The 21,272-nt window shown below is 34.0% G+C and overlaps 1 protein-coding gene across 1 annotated transcript in view; it reads left to right on the forward strand.

Moving 5' to 3' along the window:
- Window positions 1–14,788, forward strand: part of LOC131929436 (uncharacterized) — a 35,395-nt gene extending 20,607 nt beyond the window's left edge. The window contains exons 4-13 of the mRNA XM_059285644.1: window positions 7,056–7,194; window positions 7,387–7,490; window positions 7,646–7,702; window positions 9,105–9,272; window positions 9,889–10,019; window positions 11,254–11,393; window positions 11,707–11,791; window positions 12,435–12,493; window positions 13,025–13,129; window positions 13,368–14,788. Coding sequence (XP_059141627.1) covers window positions 7,056–7,194; window positions 7,387–7,490; window positions 7,646–7,702; window positions 9,105–9,272; window positions 9,889–10,019; window positions 11,254–11,393; window positions 11,707–11,791; window positions 12,435–12,493; window positions 13,025–13,129; window positions 13,368–13,445 — 1,066 coding nt within the window. The 3' untranslated portion in view covers window positions 13,446–14,788. The remainder of the gene's footprint in view (window positions 1–7,055; window positions 7,195–7,386; window positions 7,491–7,645; window positions 7,703–9,104; window positions 9,273–9,888; window positions 10,020–11,253; window positions 11,394–11,706; window positions 11,792–12,434; window positions 12,494–13,024; window positions 13,130–13,367) is intronic.
- The last annotated feature ends 6,484 nt before the right edge of the window (window positions 14,789–21,272 follow it).

Raw genomic sequence — 21,272 nt, forward strand, 5'->3', positions numbered from 1 at the left:
ATCAACTGACCCACATTACAAACTTGATCAACTGACACACATTACAAACTTGATCAACTGACAACACATTACAAACTTGATCAACTGACACATTACAAACTTGATCAACTGACAACACATTACAAACTTGATCAACTGACACACATTACAAACTTGATCAACTGACAACACATTACAAACTTGATCAACTGACACACATTACAAACTTGATCAGCTGACACACATTACAAACTTGATCAACTGACAACACATTACAAACTTGATCAACTTACACACATTACAAACTTGATCAACTGACACACATTACAAACTTGATTAACTGACACACATTACAAACTTGATCAACTGACAACACATTACAAACTTGATCAACTGACAACACATTACAAACTTGATCAACTGACACACATTACAAACTTGATCAACTGACACACATTACAAACTTGATCAACTGACATACATTACAAACTTGAACAACTGACACACATTACAAACTTGATCAACTGACACACATTACAAACTTGACCATCTGACAACACATTACAAACTTGATCAACTGACACACATTACAAACTTGATCAACTGACATACATTACAAACTTGAACAACTGACACACATTACAAACTTGATCAACTGACACACATTACAAACTTGATCAACTGACACACATTACAAACTTGATCAACTGACCCACATTACAAACTTGATCAACTGACACACATTACAAACTTGATCAACTGACAACACATTACAAACTTGATCAACTGACACATTACAAACTTGATCAACTGACAACACATTACAAACTTGATCAACTGACACACATTACAAACTTGATCAACTGACAACACATTACAAACTTGATCAACTGACACACATTACAAACTTGATCAGCTGACACACATTACAAACTTGATCAACTGACAACACATTACAAACTTGATCAACTTACACACATTACAAACTTGATCAACTGACACACATTACAAACTTGATTAACTGACACACATTACAAACTTGATCAACTGACAACACATTACAAACTTGATCAACTGACAACACATTACAAACTTGATCAACTGACACACATTACAAACTGGATCAACTGACACACATTACAAACTTGATCAATTGACAACACATTACAAACTTGATCAACTGACACACATTACAAACTTGATCAATTGACAACACATTACAAACTTGATCAACTGACACACATTATACACTTGATCAACTGACACACATTACAAACTTGATCAATTGACAACACATTACAAACTTGATCAATTGACACACATTACATACTTGATCAACTGACACACATTACAAACTTGATCAACTGACAACACATTATACACTTGATCAACTGACACACATTACAAACTTGATAAATTGACACACATTACAAACTTGATCAACTGACACACATTACAAACTTGATCAACTGACAACACATTACAAACTTGATCAACTGACACACATTACAAACTTGATCAATTGACACACATTACAAACTTGATCAACTGACACACATTACAAACTTGATCAACTGACACACATTACAAACTTGATCAACTGACACACATTATACACTTGATCAACTGACACACATTACAAACTTGATCAACTGACACACATTACAAACTTGATCAACTGACACACATTATACACTTGATAACTGACACACATTATACACTTGATCAACTGACACACATTACAAACTTGATCAACTGACAACACATTATACACTTGATCAACTGACACACATTACAAACTTGATCAATTGACACACATTACAAACTTGATCAACTGACACACATTACAAACTTGATCAACTGACAACACATTATACACTTGATCAACTGACACACATTACAAACTTGATCAATTGACAACACATTACAAACTTGATCAACTGACACACATTACAAACTTGATCAATTGACAACACATTACAAACTTGATCAACTGACACACATTATACACTTGATCAACTGACACACATTACAAACTTGATCAATTGACAACACATTACAAACTTGATCAATTGACACACATTACATACTTGATCAACTGACACACATTACAAACTTGATCAACTGACAACACATTATACACTTGATCAACTGACACACATTACAAACTTGATCAATTGACACACATTACAAACTTGATCAACTGACACACATTACAAACTTGATCAACTGACAACACATTACAAACTTGATCAACTGACACACATTACAAACTTGATCAATTGACACACATTACAAACTTGATCAACTGACACACATTACAAACTTGATCAACTGACACACATTACAAACTTGATCAACTGACACACATTACAAACTTGATCAACTGACACACATTACAAACTTGATCAACTGACACACATTATACACTTGATCAACTGACACACATTACAAACTTGATCAACTGACACACATTACAAACTTGATCAACTGACACACATTATACACTTGATAACTGACACACATTATACACTTGATCAACTGACACACATTACAAACTTGATCAACTGACAACACATTATACACTTGATCAACTGACACACATTACAAACTTGATCAATTGACACACATTATACACTTGATCAACTGACACACATTACAAACTTGATCAACTGACACACATTACAAACTTGATCAACTGACAACACATTATACACTTAACCATCCGACAACATAAACTTGTAAAAAAAAGTGAAGTTCCCTTTCAAACCTAACGGTCTATAGGGCAAGTGAAGTAGAGTTAACCTGTATCTGTGACCTCGGCATATGAAGAGATAGTGTGGTCAGCACTATGCCCAGCCGCCTTTACTTTCCCTAATCAGAGTTGGGTGGACTCAGTGACGTTCTACTGACTTGAATCGGAATTCGAACGGGTTAGCAGTCAAGCTCTCTACCGCTAGACCACTCCTTCCCCTAACATAAACTTGACCATCTTGCAAAACATTACAGTTATGTTGCTCATCCAAATCACCACAAACAATCCAGCAACCCATTCCCAACCCCTTTCACCCCCTTTCCCTATCTGCCATGTTTCTAATAAGTTATGGATTGAAAGTTGTTTAAGTGCTAATCATTATTTTTTGCCTAGAGGAATGTGAAGGATTAAGAAAAGCATGAAATGGGATGATGTTTTTTCTTCTCTCTAGCCGAAAATGTGTTTCAGCCGAAAGAATATTTTTATTGGTGGGGAATTTATGAGATACAAACACAAAACGAGCCGGTAAAACGGTTGAGTCTGGTGAAATGTTGCCCAGATTACGCGCAATGGTCGTCGTTACTTTAGCATGACACGAGAAAAAAATCTGGGGATTTTAAAGGTCAGCTGATGAAATGATGTCATTACTTGTAACGCCAGAGATTGATCGAAGTTTAATGAAGTTTAATGGTACGGAGGGCGGGGGGGGGGGGGGGACCTTGATAAGAGGGTTGTTGATGGAAAGGAGTGTTTAAAGCATGGGATTTTGATGGGAGGGGTATGTTGGCATTGTTGATCGGGATGTTGATAGGAGAGTGTTGTTGTTAAGTGTGGATGTTGATGGTTGGTGTTGATATGTGGGGATGTTAGTATGAGGGTATGTTTGCAAGATCGCCGTCTAGTTGGTTTTCGAACCAGACCCTTGTACTGTAAGGTGCTAAAAAAAGGATAAGCATCATTTGTGTTGTGTCTCTTGGTGTATATAACGTCCCCAGAACTAGTCGCCTCAGCTGTTTGCGAGTTGAACAAACCCTCCTGGACTCTTCTCTATCCAAGACATTAACGTTGCCATTAGTCCTTAACTTAATCCTGATCTAAACAGCGATTTCGGCTAAAAATAAAGAGCGTCGATACTATAAAGTATTATGTTAGCGGAATGTTTCATTAGAACCATAGATTCTTCAAAATAAAATCCAGCAAATGGTGTAATGCAGTGTGGATACGAATAAACGAAACAGAATAACATCTTACTAAACATTGTTAAGACAAAGGCTCTGACTAGTCACAAAACCTAGCGCAGCTGAATTGTAATCGTGTCGACCTTGTTTAGCTGGTTGAATGATTCGGGCAGGTTTTGCTGGCCACTCATCTGGCCAGATTTTTATGGCAAGTTTTAGTTTGTAAGTTCTCCTCATCAGCTGTCCGCGACTCTGTGGTCTACTGCACGGCAAATACACCGCGACTCTGTGGTCTACTGCACGGCAAATACACCGCGACTCTGTGGTCTACTGCACGGCAAATACACCGCGACTCTTTGGTATACTGCACGGCAAACACACGGCGACTCTTTGGTATACTGCACGGCAAACACACGGCGACTCTTTGGTATACTGCACGGCAAACACACGGCGACTCTTTGGTATACTGCACGGCAAACACACGGCGACTCTTTGGTATACTGCACGGCAAACACACGGCGACTCTTTGGTATACTGCACGGCAAACACACGGCGACTCTTTGGTATACTGCACGGCAAACACACGGCGACTCTTTGGTATACTGCACGGCAAACACACGGCGACTCTTTGGTATACTGCACGGCAAACACACGGCGACTCTTTGGTATACTGCACGGCAAACACACGGCGACTCTTTGGTATACTGCACGGCAAATATTGCACGGCAAATACCCTGCGACTTGTGGTATACTGCACGGCAAATACCCCGCGACTCTGTGGTATACTGCACGGCAAATACCATGCGACTTGTGGTATACTGCACGGCAAATACCATGCGACTTGTGGTATACTGCACGGCAAATACCCCGCGACTCTGTGGTATACTGCACGGCAAATACCCTGCGACACTGCAAATACCCCGCGACACTGTGGTATATTATGGTATACTGAACGGCAAATACCCCGCGACACTGTGGTATATTGTTGCTTACTGCACGGCAAATACCCCGCGACACTGTGGTATACTGCACGGAAAATACCCCGCGACACTGTGGTATATTGTGGTATACTGCACGGCAAATACCCCGCGACACTGTGGTATATTGTCATTCAGCCATATGTACAAAACAATCACCTCACGCAACCTCCCCCCCCCCCACCATTCCCTTCGTCAAAAATGTAAGCCTCCCCTTCTCCTACATACAATTATCTAATATCACGTTTGAAAGCTCCACCTTAACCCTATCTTATCCCCCCCCCCCCCCCCAAACACACACACAGTGCGGCTCTGGAAAAAATTAAAAACCGTAAGAAAAAAATGTTTTCAAATGTTATTTTTAAGGAATGCAAAGCTAAGCTGCTCTTATATTGTCTTAAATACCCTTCGTTCGGGTAGGTCCGTGACGTCAGGTAGGTGTTGACGTCTGGTTGGCTCATGACGTCATTTATCAAACACCCCCCCCCCCCCCCATCAGTTTACTAATTGGAAGATCAGTCCAGAGCATGCACCTTGTGGTCAGCTAAGAGTACAGTATCTGGTGCACAGATGTGCTGTGTTATCTGTGCTAGTTTGTCTGTGGCAGAAAATAAAAAGGAAATTTTTGATTGGCTTAAATGTTTTAAATAAAACAAAATACCACCGGATTTGTCAGTGGCTAGTTTTGACCTACAAAACCACAACTACTGTAATCAGTTATCTACAAAACAATACTACTGTAATAAGTTATCCACAAAACAAAACTACTGTATTAAGTTATCCATCAAACTGCCACTGCTGCATGTATCCACCATCATACCAGCTAGCCCACTTTAGAGACAATGATAAATAAAAAATGGTAACTATTTGTGAACTATGACCTAGTTATATCCAGCCCCACCCTCCACAGTTCCACAGTTGGCTTAATATTATCCAGCAACAACTAACATCCTGTTTGGTAGAGAAGAGACACATGAGCTTAAAATTATCTTTTCCCATTGCCCATATTTTAAAAAACCTCCCCCCCCCCCTATCTGATGCTTTAATGTTGATAAGGCCAAGTGTACATAAAAGAACTGGGTCAATGTTTATGTGTGTTCTTCTGCTAATGCCTGACATTTTTATTTTATTTTTAATCAATTGTCATAAATTTTGTCATGTCCAATCTTGCTCACCATCTGTTTTGCTCACTGTGTAGCCATGTAGTAAAACCACACCCAATCTGGTAAAACTCTCTGCCTCTGTTTAAATCATCTCCCTTCTGGTGAAACCACACCCACCTTGGTATAAACACATACACAACACTGAAACCACACCCACAATTATTAACCGGTTAACCTAATTATATTATTGTATTGTCTTACTAAAAGACCACATCTCTACTTATATATACCTTCTGTACTTATCTCAGTTTTGTATCACCATATCTTTCTCACTTTTGTACCACAATATCTGTCTTACCTCTGTATCACCACAACCTCCCACCACTGTATCACCACAACCTATCACCACAACCTCTCACCACTGTATCACCACAACCTATCACCACTGTATCACCACAACCTCTCACCACTACATCCCCCCTCCCTACAGCAACTATGTCACCACCCCAATCATTAGCTGTAACAACCAGACAAACGTAGAAGATATGTGTCAACTGTTATATTATGGATGGCACAACACCAAAAAATATCTGCTTATAAAGTTCAGCTGATGAATTGATAGTCTGTTTTTTTATGAAGGTCAACCAATTTTACAGTAAACTATTTAAATTTCTCACTCTAGGCAGCTGCTTGAAATATTTTCAAATGGCTGTTGAAACAGTTGAAACATACTATAGCTGTTATTAACACTATTTAAAATTTTCCCTTTGGTGATCTGTAAGACACACTTGTTAATTATTTACTTAATAAACAGATGTGCTGTAAAATTAGAAAACCTTTCTCCAGTAATTTGAATGAGAAGTTTGTCAGTTAATTATTAATACTGTGAACTATATAAAAACATATGTATTTTTATAAAATGTATTTTATTTCAAAAGTTATTTATTTATTTGTCCACCTATTATACTGTAACCCATACACAAATTTCCCCTCAGTGTTTTTATTTATATATCAACCATTTATACTAATTTGTACTGTAAACTATCAAACATTTCACTACCAGGGACCTGTATGAGAAGTTTGCCGCCATCTACCTGATAGAAAAACGTGTTGGCTCAGTCAAGATACCTGGGACATTTGTTTTCAAGGTGAAAGAATGGCTGGGCAACAAAAATGAGTTGTACGAGGAATTGTTCCGTCAGGTACTTCATTTTTATAGTGCTCTCCCTTTGTAATGTTCTACTTCAGTTAAGATCTAGACTGGTGGCATATTCAAATCTTTACAGCAAAGGTTATTTAAATAACTGTAAATGGGTTTCAGGTGGACCATGTTTGTTACTGGATTTGAATGTTTATTATTTTTCATTGTGATTACATTATACCTTTTTTGGCAGAATATTATCCACATAAGCAATATGTACACAAGGGAAACTACTGTATTTAACCCACTGAGAGACAAGAGGCCAGTGACAAAACCAAAAGAATCTGAAGAAGATTAGTAAGTTTTTGTCTGTTTTACTTTTTTATACTAAGTTGCTTTTTTTTTCTTTGTTCTTTTTTTTTTATTAAATTTTTTTTCAAGTTTTTTGTTTTGTTTTGTTTTTATAAAAAATATTTTCATAACTTAAATTGAAAACATTTTTCTCTTCTCAGCTTGGAGAGGATAACCAAAGAGTCTGCTGTTAACTGTGACTTCTGTAAATATAAAAAGTATGTTGCCTATTGCTTGTTTGTTTTTTCTTTATTTTTTACTTATTATTTTGTATTTCCTTGTTGTTTTTTTTTAAAAAGCTAGACTAATTTACCATGTGGCTTATAAGAAAAAACTATCAATGTTCCAATTTTCTTTGAGCTTACTTTTTCTAAATTTCATGGTTTTAAAAATATTTTGATTCAAGTGGTTTTAATTGAACAGATATTCTAACCTATTGTTCTCATACCACTTGAGTTTAACCTTTAAAAAATGGCATTAACTCCGTTTATATAAATAAACTGGCATTGTCTCCCTTGAATCATGACTATAAATGTCATTTTAATTTAACTGCTATAGCAAGCGGATAAATATGGTGTGGGAAAAAGAAATTCTAGATTTAATGTTGCTATTATAAGACCTTTATGTGCTATTAAGTTTTTTACTGCTGCGCATATTGAAGTAAGCGTTAGTTTGTGATGTTAAATGTTGTGTTAATCATATTTTTATTTTAAAACATGTTAAAAATGGATAAAATAGTCCAATTAAACTATGCTAATTATTTAATGAAAATGAAAGTGGGTAGGGGGGGTGTTATTGGAAACATCAACACATATATTATATTATTTATATTGCTCAACACTTTGTGAGCTCATTTTATGGTTTTGAGTGAAATCAGATTGTGGTTTTGAAGAAAAAGTTTCTATTGTATAGGTTTTAGTTGTGTATATAGCTATGGTTTTGAAGAAACAGTTGCTATTGTATAGTTTTTAGCTGTGTATTTAGCTGTGGTTTTGAAGAAACAGTTGCTATTGTTTAGGTTTTAGCTGTGTATTTAGCTGTGGTTTTGAAGAAACAGTTGCTATTGTTTAGGTTTTAGCTGTGTATTTAGCTGTGGTTTTGAAGAAACAGTTGCTATTGTATAGGTTTTAGCTGTGTATTTAGCGGTGTCCTGAGTGATGCACAATGGAAAACTGCCAACAGAAAACTAGACTCAAAAAAGTGTGCCTGGACATTTTTGTTTTCTTAAAATAAGCATTTATAGACATCAACAAAGAATGAACACATGTACATTGTTGCATTATAAAACACTTCCATGAAACATGGCAAAATTAAAATGTATTAGTATGATTGATGAGTGCTTTCACAGTTTTCTGTTGTGTAATGTTCAGTTTGCGCATTTCTATGAGAACCATATATAGCTTCTCCCCTTTCGTGGCATTTTTTTTTTGGAAAAATATTTTTGCTTTTTGCATCTAATTTTTTAGCATGGAAGTGTATCCAAACACCAGTAACACTTATAACTCAAATATTTCTATAAGCCTAGAGTTACATAACTTTTGTAGTTAGAATGATGTCCCTTTTTTTTTGTACAATATGAGAACCAAGATAAAGGGAGATTATTCTCATATGATCTTGTAGCTACACAGCCGAGGATGAGTTTGGCAGAGTGGAGTCAGAACTGTCTTTCACAGCCTCCAACATATTTAAGCTGGACCGCTTGCACGCTGTTGTGACCATCAAGGACCACGACCCTGTCAACTGGAGTTATGATCAGTATATGGACATGATGAGGCTGACTAATGTGTGGTGAGTTGTCTCACTTTGTTTTCTATATCACAGTGCTGTTTTGTTACTTGACTGAATTGAGATTACCTCCCCTATCTACAAGCATATGGTCTATAGCAGGGGTCTCCAAACTTTTCAGTCCGAGGGCCGCATTAACTATCAAATTTCAGTTTGGGGGCCAGTTTCTTCCTGGCATGTTTTTGATTTTTCTGGGCAAAGTTCCTCAGCTATCACCAACAAATGTTTTTCTGTGGACAAAAAGATATCCGCGAGCCGGATGAGAGGACCTTGGGGCCGCGTGCAGAATGGGGCCCATGGGCCGTAGTTTGGAGACTCCTGGTCTATAGAATGAGCCTGACACTAATTTTCTTACATGTTTTTATTACCTTTGACTTTAAAATTACCTCCCTTATCATCAGCCTCCAGAAGGCTTTTAGGAATGACGCCCATTTCCTCCCCTTTTTCCCCATTAGTTAGTGCTGTTTTGTTACCTTTGACTGCTTAAAGATAACCTTCACTATTCGCAGGCTTGACAAAGCCTTTAGAAAAGAGCCAGATACCAATTCCCTTGTTTCTGATATTTTAGTTTTGTTTTGTTACTTTTGAAAGTTTGTGAGATTACCTCCCCTATCCCCAGGCTTGACAAAGCCTTTAGGAATGAGCCAGACGCCATGTTTCCAGCCATCATATGGGATCTTCTACCCAAGTCTGGCTCCAGCCAGCTCCACCCACATGACCAGGTCTTCCTAAGTCCCAACAGATATCAAGGTAGTATGTTTGCACTTATTAACCTCTGTATTCCATCTTATTACCTAAACGTACCTCTCAGATTAAATTCAATAATTCTGATCTACTTAATGTATATTTTTCCAATATTACAATTTAATAAACTTTAAGAAAAATAAGAGTAAATAAATCAGAGTGCATCTGTTTGAGCTAAATATAAAAAGAAATGGAGGGGTCATCACTTTGACCAGCCAACTCAGTTTTCCTCTATGAGTCTGGTATCAGAGCTTGGTGTTCTTGGAAAGATCTCTCACACTTGATAATATAGTTAAGCTGTAGATGCTTGTTTACACTTGATACTTTTATTTTGTTTTCTTATCTCAGCATTTATTTTATACAGAAAGTTTTTAATGTCAACATTTACCTTATAAAGGAATTTTTCTAATGTCAGCATTCATCTTATGTAAAACATTTTCTGTCTGCATTTATATTGTTTAGGAATTCTTATCTCAACATTTATCATCGATAAAAGTTTTCTAATATTAGCATTTATATTGTGTTGGAATGTTTCTAATGCCAACATTTATCTTGTGTAGGAATATCTCTAATGCCCACATTTATCTTGTGTAGGAATATCTCTAATGCCCCCATTTATCTTGTGTAGTAATATCTCTAATGCCCCCATTTATCTTGTGTAGTAATATCTCTAATGCCAACATTTATCTTGTGTAGGAATATCTCTAATGCCCCCATTTATCTTGTGTAGGAATATCTCTAATGCCTACATTTATCTTGTGTAGGAATATCTCTAACATCAACATTTATCTTGTGTAGGAATATCTCTAATGCCCCCATTTATCTTGTGTAGGAATATCTCTAATGCCTACATTTATCTTGTGTAGGAATATCTCTAACATCAACATTTATCTTGTGTAGGAATATCTCTAATGCCCCCATTTATCTTGTGTAGGAATATCTCTAATGCCCACATTTATCTTGTGTAGGAATATCTCTAATACCCCCATTTATCTTGTGTAGGAATATCTCTAATGCCCACATTTATCTTGTGTAGGAATATCTCTAATACCCACATTTATCTTGTGTAGGAATATCTCTAATGCCAACATTTATCTTGTGTAGGAATATCTCTAATGCCAACATTTATCTTGTGTAGGAATATCTCTAATGCTCACATTTATCTTGTGTAGGAATATCTCTAATGCCCACATTAATCTTGTGTAGGAATATCTCTAATGTCCACATTTATCTTGTGTAGGAATGGTTGAGTCGTGGAGACGAGCAGCACAGGACTACTACAGCGACCTACACAGCAACTACTTCACAGATTTGATCACCATCTACTCCGCCTTAGGGCTGGCTGTGCCATTCAAGTCTGCTGTAGCTCTGGCCAGTCTGGTGGGTAAAAAACTCTTTATCAAGAGTATTTTCAGCAAATATTGTTACACTCTGCTCTTTTTAGAAGAGACACATGATGGTTATATACATTACTTTACTATTTAATGTAAATTTTGTTATTTATTTCATAATCTTATTTTTTATATTTATAAAAAAAAAATGTTGTTAATGATATACACTGCAAAATGGAAACATAATGACATTAAAAGAATAATAAAGCTAAAGTATATATATATATAAGTGACTAAGACATAGTAATGTTAAAAAAAAATCTTAAATGGTTGGACATAAATAGTTTTTTTTTAAATTGCAGACTCCAAGGAAAGACAACGAGGTGGTTATTATCGCCCCTGAAGCAAGTGATGACTTTTTTGAGCTAATTTATTATGTGTTGCGTGGTGAGTTGACTTTGACTGTAATACCAGCCCTTGTTAAGCTATATAACATATTTGTCTCATAATTTTTTCAAGAAGATTATATTAATGAGATATTACATTAAAATGACAAAAAAAGTGCTGTATTTTAAAATCTAGCTCTGGTAATCCTACACATTCCTAAATAACGATTGCGTTAATTGTCATATGAAGAAATGAAATCTTGTTACCCTTCCCAACCTAGCCATCCATGGGGTAAATGATGAAAATTTCATCTCTTTCTGTAAACATACAAAATGATAGTGTGTTCAGCAACTAAGGCTTTGGAAGTAAATTAAAAAAGAAAAGCAGGCTGAGTCAACGGCCTATAATCTGTATAACAGGTTGACAAGGAATACTTAATTGTGTTGGAGTAAATCCAGTCCAACATTATAATTAAGAACGAAGAAGTGTGGTCAGCACTATGCCCAGCACCCCTTATTTTTCCTAATGAAAAATAGTCACTCGTCAGAGCTGGGAGGACCCTGGGACATCCTACTAAATTGAGACCGGGATCTGAACTCAATAACTTTCGGGTTACCAGTCATAAGCTCTACTATCCAACCTTGCCATCCCATAATGAAAGGTCAAAGCTGTGTTATTACTTACCTCCCTTGTTTACTTGCAGGTTATATGGATGATCTAAAGAAATATTCTTTCTCTCTTGGGGGAGGCTACCCAGCAATGGTAAGCTGCTTCAGTTTTCATGTGAAGTTTGTAATTTGTCAAATGTAATGGCCTGCAGTTGATGAAAATATATCAGTCTGTGTCCATAACCTCTGTGAATGTGGTCAGAACCATACTTAACCACAGTACATGCCCTGGCTGACTGGGCTATGGATGTCCTGCTGATTCAAGGCTAACGCTTTGATTAGGATTGCCAGTATAGCACCAATACATTATGTAACTTGACTGCACCCTCCAGTATAAGCAGGCATAATAAAGATACACTCCTGGACTTGATGTTCACTAGGCCCTCGGTGTATGATTTTGACATTATCAGTTTGATGCCCAGTGTCTTTGTATTTTCCTTAACATTTTAGTTATAAAAATTGTCTTTTTTACCTGACAAGGCAAAAATTGTCTGTTTACCTGGCAAAAGAATTTATATTGTCACATTAAAAAGTTGAAATGTTTTGTTTATTTACCTTACAATATCAGATTATTTTGTATTTTCCTGACAGTATGATTGAGTATGAAATTGCTTTTAATTTGCAGGACAAAAATTGTAAGAATGGCCGTATACCTGCCTTCGTACGCATCATCACCAGAGGGGTGATGACGGAGATTAGAACAGATATAAGTGCTCTAGAGCTGTTTACTGTAAGACTCAGTTTTTTTTTCACTCAATTAAGTTTAAATGGTTTCAATATTTCTGCTATGTGATGATTTTTATTTTGACTATAGGAAACTGTTTTATTTTTCCTTGATTTGCTAAACAAAAGTTCGACTTATGTTACGATTCAAAAAATGTATTGCAGTTTTTACAAGAATTAAAATTTTGAAACAGTAATTTGCTGTTTTGACTCTTGTGATATTTTATTAATTGCTTCTCACACAGGCAACCAATGTCAACATAGACCCGTACAAGGTCGTTGCTAATATCAAGGAATCAATAAAGAAGAGAGCGCCCAGATAGAATCTACCAGCTGATTAGTCCTTTAACAAAATAGTGGTTGTGTTCTCCATTGCTTTCATTCGTTTGTGTTGATAATATTAACAAATTCACATTCCTGTATGGCTAGACTGGTAAAATGATGTTTAGCCATGGTTTTACTGTGCTTTAACCGTGGTTAAATTGTGGTAAAGCCATTGTTAAACACTATAAATGATGTTCAAACTTTGCAAGTTTAAAATTTTAGCAGCCACTGCATTTTTTGCAGAATTTATCCCATAGAAAATCATCCTTTTGGGGGAAAAAACATCCTTTTGAAACATCTTTATGTAAAAAAACATGGCTTCTTGTTTTAAATAAGAAAAATGTGTATCTTCAAAAACAGAATGTCATCTTTCATTTATGGGTATTAGAACAATGACACTGCTATTCTTTGATCTCAGTGGTAGACTCTTCAATAAAAAAAATTAAAAAACAGAGGTAGATAAACCATTAGACAGCCTTACGAAATCATTCATATTTGTTCATGACTTGTTGGTGACCAAGAGTTTATGGTCCATTGCTGCTTGAGAAAAAGAAACGCAGTCCTTTCTTGTATCCTGGCTTGTTGTGTGTGAGACGACTTGACTGGGATATATTAAACTGTATATAAACATTGTAGAGATCTGAGCTGTTTGTCTAGCGTAGATTCAAGTCTTAGCAGCACAGAATAAAGATGTGGCTCGGATGTTGGATCAGCCTGGGATACAGGATCTCATCCGACTCACCCTTACTATGATCTACATTTGAGGTGTATACTCATTCCTAAAAGCTATGCAATCCACAATTAGATTCAGTCTTTGTCACTTTTGTATAGAAATTTTTTTTTTTTAATATTTGATGAAATACAATGAAATACTTATCATCTTTTTTGAAAGATTACCATTTCAGTGTGCCATACTTGTGTTAGCTTTTGTAAAGCTACCATGATTAGTAACATCTTGTATATATATTTTTAATGCCAGGATTGTTTTCTCTGTTTTTGAAACCATTGTATGGAAACACCTGTTTGGTTATTGCAGTAAAAATTAGGTTTTGTATGCTGTCCTACCCATATCAGCCTGTGGACTCTGTGATATTTTTTGTCATCTTCTCTAAGATTTAACATTATTATGTATTAAGTTACAACATTTTTTTTTTAAATTTATACCAAAAAAAAATATTCATTGATATATGAATATTATTTAAAAAATTAAAGAAAGAAATTTTCAACATTTGAAGTTGAACTTATGCATAGTCTGGTAGTTTTATTTATTATGATGAGTTAAATGCAATATAAATTATCTTTCCCATAATTATGTGTTATTAGAAATTGGGTTATATTTTTTTTTAAATATTATTGTCTTCCATTACTTAACAATCTTTCTTTGTAAGTTTTAATTTATAACAGTTAAAAATTATCTCTTACCTTTTTTTAAATTTTCTGTTTATTCTCAAATCATTTTGTGATCTTGATAAATTTGATAAAATGAAATCCTTTCAGACTGAAACTTTAAACATATTTGTATCAAAATTTATTATAACTTCTAGAAAATTCTATGAAATTTTGAATTTTCTTCTTCATACTTACAGCATTTTTAAATGGCATATCATTGATAAGAAATCCAGCATAAATGTAAGCAGTTTCTGTATATTCAGACCTAGGTCTGTTTCAACTTAAATCATGTTTTGATTTGGTCTGAGAGATAACTTTGTTCGTATGACAGGAATTATTTTAAATGAAACTTTTGTTGTTTAAATGAGAGTGTTTATACCCTGCAATTTTAAACATTTGTGTATTTACGAGTTTGAAATTTAATATTACAAAAAATACCCAAGTAGTCTTCTTTTTGTATTTAGTTTTTTCAGGTTTTTGAATATTTTTTTATTTACTTTAATTCATTTTGTTTTGTGTTTTAAATTGTTCTGTGTTTCATTTGTTTTAAAACCAAAAACTTCATTGACCTGTGTTACACTTGTGTTATATTTGATAGGAGGGAGCCATGAAATTGTTATTTTTGAGGTATTTTAAAATTTGTTTTTATGCTGAACCAGTATAGTTTGTGAAACAGAAGCTCTATTCTATGTGACTTCATTTTAATTGGATACTAATCTAGTCCTTTGTTCACTGGATGGTTGGTTTTTTTATACTCATCCACTGGAGTGTAGTTTGACCCTCACCCATTGTTTGGTAGTTTGACACTCATCCATTGGTTGGTAGTTTGACACTCATCCATTGTTTGGTAGTTTGACACTCATCCATTGTTTGGTAGTTTGACACTCATCCATTGGTTGGTAGTTTGACACTCACCCATTGGTTGATTTTTTTACGGTGATTTTAAAATAAAATTTATACTTTTCTGTGAAAATTTGAACCAATTTTTTAAATCCATGAAAATTTAATATTATAATTTCATATTTTAAAATATTTTAGTCTTTAAATTACTTTTATTTTTAACTATTTTAAGAATATGTTTTACCCAAAAAATAATTTATTGCTTTGTAAATAAATTAGTTGAATCTAATGGGGCAACAGAATTTTTTTTAAACTAATGAATGTAGAGCATACATTGTACTTTGTTGAATTATTGTGGGTAGCAAGTTTAGCTAGATTTATTACTTTTTTGTGGATGTTGTTTGAGATATATAATTCTAACATAAGAAGTGTGGGTTTGGTGCACACAATGTGGTTAGTCCAGTTTGAGTGTGTTTCCTATCACTGAATGCAATCCGAAGCATCATATGGCTATAATTTGTTACTATCACATTATTATTTACATACTCTGTTTGTATCATATCATTATATTCATTACTTGCTAGTATCATATATCATATGATTATGTTTGTAGCTTGTTATTGTCATATGATTATGTTCTTAACATGCTAGTATTATATCATTATGCTCAGAATACTTCTTAGTATCGTATGTTTATGCTTGTGACGTGTTAGCATCAATATGTTCAAACCTTGTTAGTAGTTTTTTTCATTACCTCAGTAAAATGTTGAAAGTATGTAGAGTTACCTCATAGTCTGATAATTCAACACCAATATTCATATTTTCTGCATTTGTTTTTACAATTCAACCCAGCTCCCTACAACTGTTAATTAAAATAATATTTTTTAATTATAGGATATCTGATTAGGTTTCTTTTTTGCATCAAGAAACAATTGTGTCTCCCCATTTTTTAGTTTAATAATTTCTGTCATAATTTTTTTGCATTATTTTTAGAAACTGGATGATCTATCAATTTTTTTCTTATGAATGATTAGTTTTTTTTTTCTTTCCTCTGCAGTCCAATGTTTATGGGAAGCACAGCCACTTAAATTGCCATTTTATAGCAGTTTATTTTTTTAGCCATAGGTTAACTCAAAAACTAAATTGCTTCTAAATATTGGTTTTAAATTTGTTTTAAAAAATTATTTTTTTTTAGTTGAGGAATACCTTGACATCAAATATTGAGCTTAGATTTGTTTAATAAATATAATCTTCATCAATTTAATATAATGGACACTATTTCACAATATTATAGTGCATATTCTTTGCTAAACTTTAATTTCTTTTAATATTGGAGTGTAAAGATTATGCAAACTATTTATCTTCTTAGAAAAGCTTTAGTGGTGTACTTGATAATCAGTGTGAAATCACTATGCTATGAAATAAGGTTGTTTTTTTTAGGAATACAGTACAGAAAGAGCTGTTAGTTTTTGAATGTTTACTTTAGAGATAGCCATTAGTTTATGGATGTTTACTTTAGTAAATGCAATTCATTCATTCATTCACAAATGTTATGTTATGTCATTGAATGGTGTTGACCCTCTCTCTTGTTGTCAATGGCCGACAGTTGTGACAACACCATATTGCCTGCTATCAGTCCCATGTCCGCTCACCCCCCATGTGTGTTCTGCGAAGTCCTCTGCTGTGAGCAGTTCTAGAAAATACAATTTATTTTTTGTTTTGTTTCGTCTCTCGCCCCCAAGCAATTTTTTTAACAACCCCAACACAGCCCCACCCCCACCCCTCCCTCCCCCAGTTTCTAACCCTCGGGACAGCTCAATGAAATTGTACTTGATGCAATACAATGTTTTCTAAACTCTGAACACCAGGTATCTTCTCCATCCAGATTTTTCTTCAATAATTTTGTATTGTTTGTGTGCTTTATTTTGTCTAAATATTTAGTATAGAGTAGAAAGACAATCACCCCCCACCCCACTCCTCATAGATGTAGTTAATTCCCCTCTATCCACCTTCTTAAATATATTTTTTTTTAAACATAATTAGTTGTTTTAGAAATAGATTGATTAATTAATATCAACCCAATAGGATCGAATGATTGATTTTATTTGAAAACCAGATGCAATTATTTTCCTCAAGAATTGTCTGGATAGAATGTTCTGGCTTTATGAAAGTTAATGTAGACATCTCCGTCCAATGATTTTGTTAGTTGGTATTTAATACTGGCCAGAATTTTGTTAGTTGGTATTTAATACAGGCCAATTAGTTTTATTAGTTGGCATTTAATACAGGCCAGAATTTTGTTAGTTGGTATTTAATAGAGACCAGTTGATTTTTTTTAAAATATTAGTAACATTAATATTTTTTAATGATTTGGCAACAATGTCTAGTGGGTTTATTTTAAATGAAGGTAATTGAAGGTGGATGGAGTTGACTCCCCTTGGATTAGTTACAACAGAAGCTAGGTTAGCTCCCCTGTAGTTGAATTCTGTACATTTTGGTGTGTTTTTGTTACATGGTGTAGCCCAAGTTTCTAGTGCTCATTCATGATATATTCAACATGTACATCAATTTTATTTTCAAATGCATTTTAATTTATATATAAAATAGCTTTAGTTACACAAAATATTTTTTTGTATAAAAACCCAGTAAGAATAAATAATATGTATTCTTTTTAATATATTATTTTAAATTACACAATGTACAGGTAATTGTATTAATTATTTTTCACATGGTTGCTTATGTATCATGTGATTGACGACATTTCTTAATGCTCTAGTTCTGAGCATGCCTTAATTTGTAAACAATGATGTAGATTGTTTCGTTAATTGTATATATTTTATGAGTCACATTTTGCATGTGTAAAGTTTGTTTTTTTATTGTTGTTATGTAGTGGGCCTTTAGTATTATATACGGTACATTTGATAATGCTATTGCTGGGTTTTAGTTGGAAACCAAAATATAATGGAATGGTTTGTGGTTTGACTTTTGGACCATAAAAAACCTAAAAAGGAAGTGGTTGGTTTGCTGTGGACAAGATTTGCAATTTTTGCTCAGATAAGTTTGATGCCATGTATTTTTTTATGTAAAATAAAAGGGTTCTTGAGGAATTATTTTTAATATTACTAGTATATATTTATACTTGGAGTTTAATATAAATTATGCTGGTTATATTCCGCTTGTAAACTGACATGTTATTTTTACAATAATGGCTTGATTCAGTCATGCCTCAGAATTTCAAGTATAATGTGTGAGAAATCGTTTAATTTTAAATTTGCTTGTGAAACAAAGTGTCGTTGTTTTGATTTTGATCCTGTTTTATCAATTCATTTCTGAAGTTTAGCAAAATTTAACCTTTAAAAAGTTGGTTAAAAAAATTTTTTTTTTCTTCAAATAAATTGTTTGATCAAACTTTGTATTGTACAACAAGTAACCATCTAACTTCTGTGAATAGATTTATTTTTTTTATTTATTGTGGAGTCATTTCCCTTGTCACTTCCACATAATTTTTCTCTAAGAGAAACTTTCAATTCTTTGCATGCCATGAAGTCAATAAAACAAATCTGTAGTTGATAGCATTGCTCACCATCACAAGCTGGCTTGTGACCTTTACACCTGTACACAAATACTGCACTTTTTTTACTGCACAAATACATGGACGGAATGTTAGATGAAACTACATTCCTTTACAGTGTGAATATAGCTTTTAGTATATAACAATGTAGACATGTAGAGTAATCTCCCTTTAGCAGTGGGAGTATGTATATGTGTAGTTAAATGTAGGCGTATTGATTTGTGTTATCAAGCCATGCTATTGGTTTCATTGATGTCAGTTTCACTTCAATCAGTTGGTAATTATTGGGACAGTTTATGTAGCCTTAAGTTTGACTACGGGGTGATGGGTATGTTAACACCACATACAAAAACATTCCAAGTATTGTTTATTTCATACGTTGATTTTAGAAGAAAAGTTTTTTTTACTGTTTAAACAAAAAAAAATATTTGAGATGAATTTTATTTCAGCATATCATTGACAAACCTATTAGAGTAAATGATAAAATTAATGCAAAGATAAATTCAAGGAAAATCAATTTACATATCTATTTGCATATGTGTATTAAGAGGGGAGGGTGGTAAAAATTTTTTTTCAACATTGGAGTTAATGATGATTGTATTTTTTTAATTAAGCAAAAAAAAATGTTGGATGTAAACTCTGACCCCCCATATCATGTGTGTATTCCACTGATGAGTTCAATTGTCATTGGATAAGCCTGGTAATTTTACATTGGTTTTTTCCACATTGCAATGTATTACAACAGCATGAATAAGTAAGCCTTAAACACCAGGCAATAATAAACAATAGTGAACTTTTATCACTAGTAAAATAAAAGCCGCAAGTGTTATAGGTTAATTTTTTTTGCTGGGACAGCGTAAATATGTGTAAAAATATGAGTTAAGTCTGTAAGTTTGGTGGGGCTCTATGATTAAAATCAGCTGTGGGTTTCGGTTGAAGAAAATCAAAGCTTCATTACCATTCCTGAGAACTAAAGATAACTATGATGTGGGTATATGTAGTTATACTAAAGTTATAGGGTTTAGATTGCTCATTCCAGTAAAAAAAAAATTCAGAAATAAAAAACCAATTTCTAAATTTCCTAATTAATTGATAAAGTTTCTTAACATTATCACAGGATGAAGAAACATGAATTTATTTTATTGGAAAATTGGTTTGCTGCCTAAAAAAAAAATTTTAACAATCTGTTTTACTAGACACAATGTCTTGACCATTTTTCATATTGAACCAAGAGAAAACTACTCTACATTAAGACAAGCATTAGTATTGAGGGAGGGAGGTAAACCTGCACCAAGGGACGTCAACACTATACACCACGCTGGTAGTGGTGCTGCAAATATTTTTCCTGTACTTCCATCACAGCTTTGAAAAAACAACTCAATACAGTATTTCAAACTAAAGCTTACATTTTACTTTACTTGCCAACTGAACAGTATTGTTATTTAAGGTTTTAGAAGAAGTATTTTGGTTTGGAAAAAGTTATATTTCATAGAAAACTAGGCGCATTTGTTCTTGTTTTCTTGGTTGTTTTTTTTTTTTTAAATTCTGATGTAGACCTGAGGTTGAAACATTTGTAATGAGCATTATTTTTATTCAAGTGGGATTAATCAAAACTTAAAAATTTTAATTATTTTAATCAAATATACTATGTAACTTAAAATTTAAATTAATTTAACTTTTCAAAATAAGAACAGCAAGGCAAAAGGAAGATTGAATCCAGTAGTTAATTAGTAATTTGTTAGCAGTTAATTAGCAGTTGATACCAGTGCTTCATTTTGTATTTTAATTTTTTTTTTCATGACTGCCACAAACTGCTGTATCTTGGCTTGACTTGCCTCTGAGCACCTGGCAATGTGATTTCCAAATATAACATGCCAGGTTGTAATGTTGATTCATTGCCTAAGAACTTTTGTTACCTCCTTAAACAAATGAGTGTTAACTTGTAGTGGCCCATTGGTGTGTGTGTGTGTGCATGTGTGTGTCCTGGTGTTAGTGATCAGACTTTTGTAACAGTTCTCAAATGTTT

The sequence above is a fragment of the Physella acuta genome, unplaced genomic scaffold (assembly GCF_028476545.2).
Source record: "Physella acuta isolate Inbredline_101_S28 unplaced genomic scaffold, ASM2847654v3 ptg001628l, whole genome shotgun sequence".
Classification (NCBI taxonomy): Eukaryota; Metazoa; Mollusca; class Gastropoda; family Physidae; genus Physella; species Physella acuta.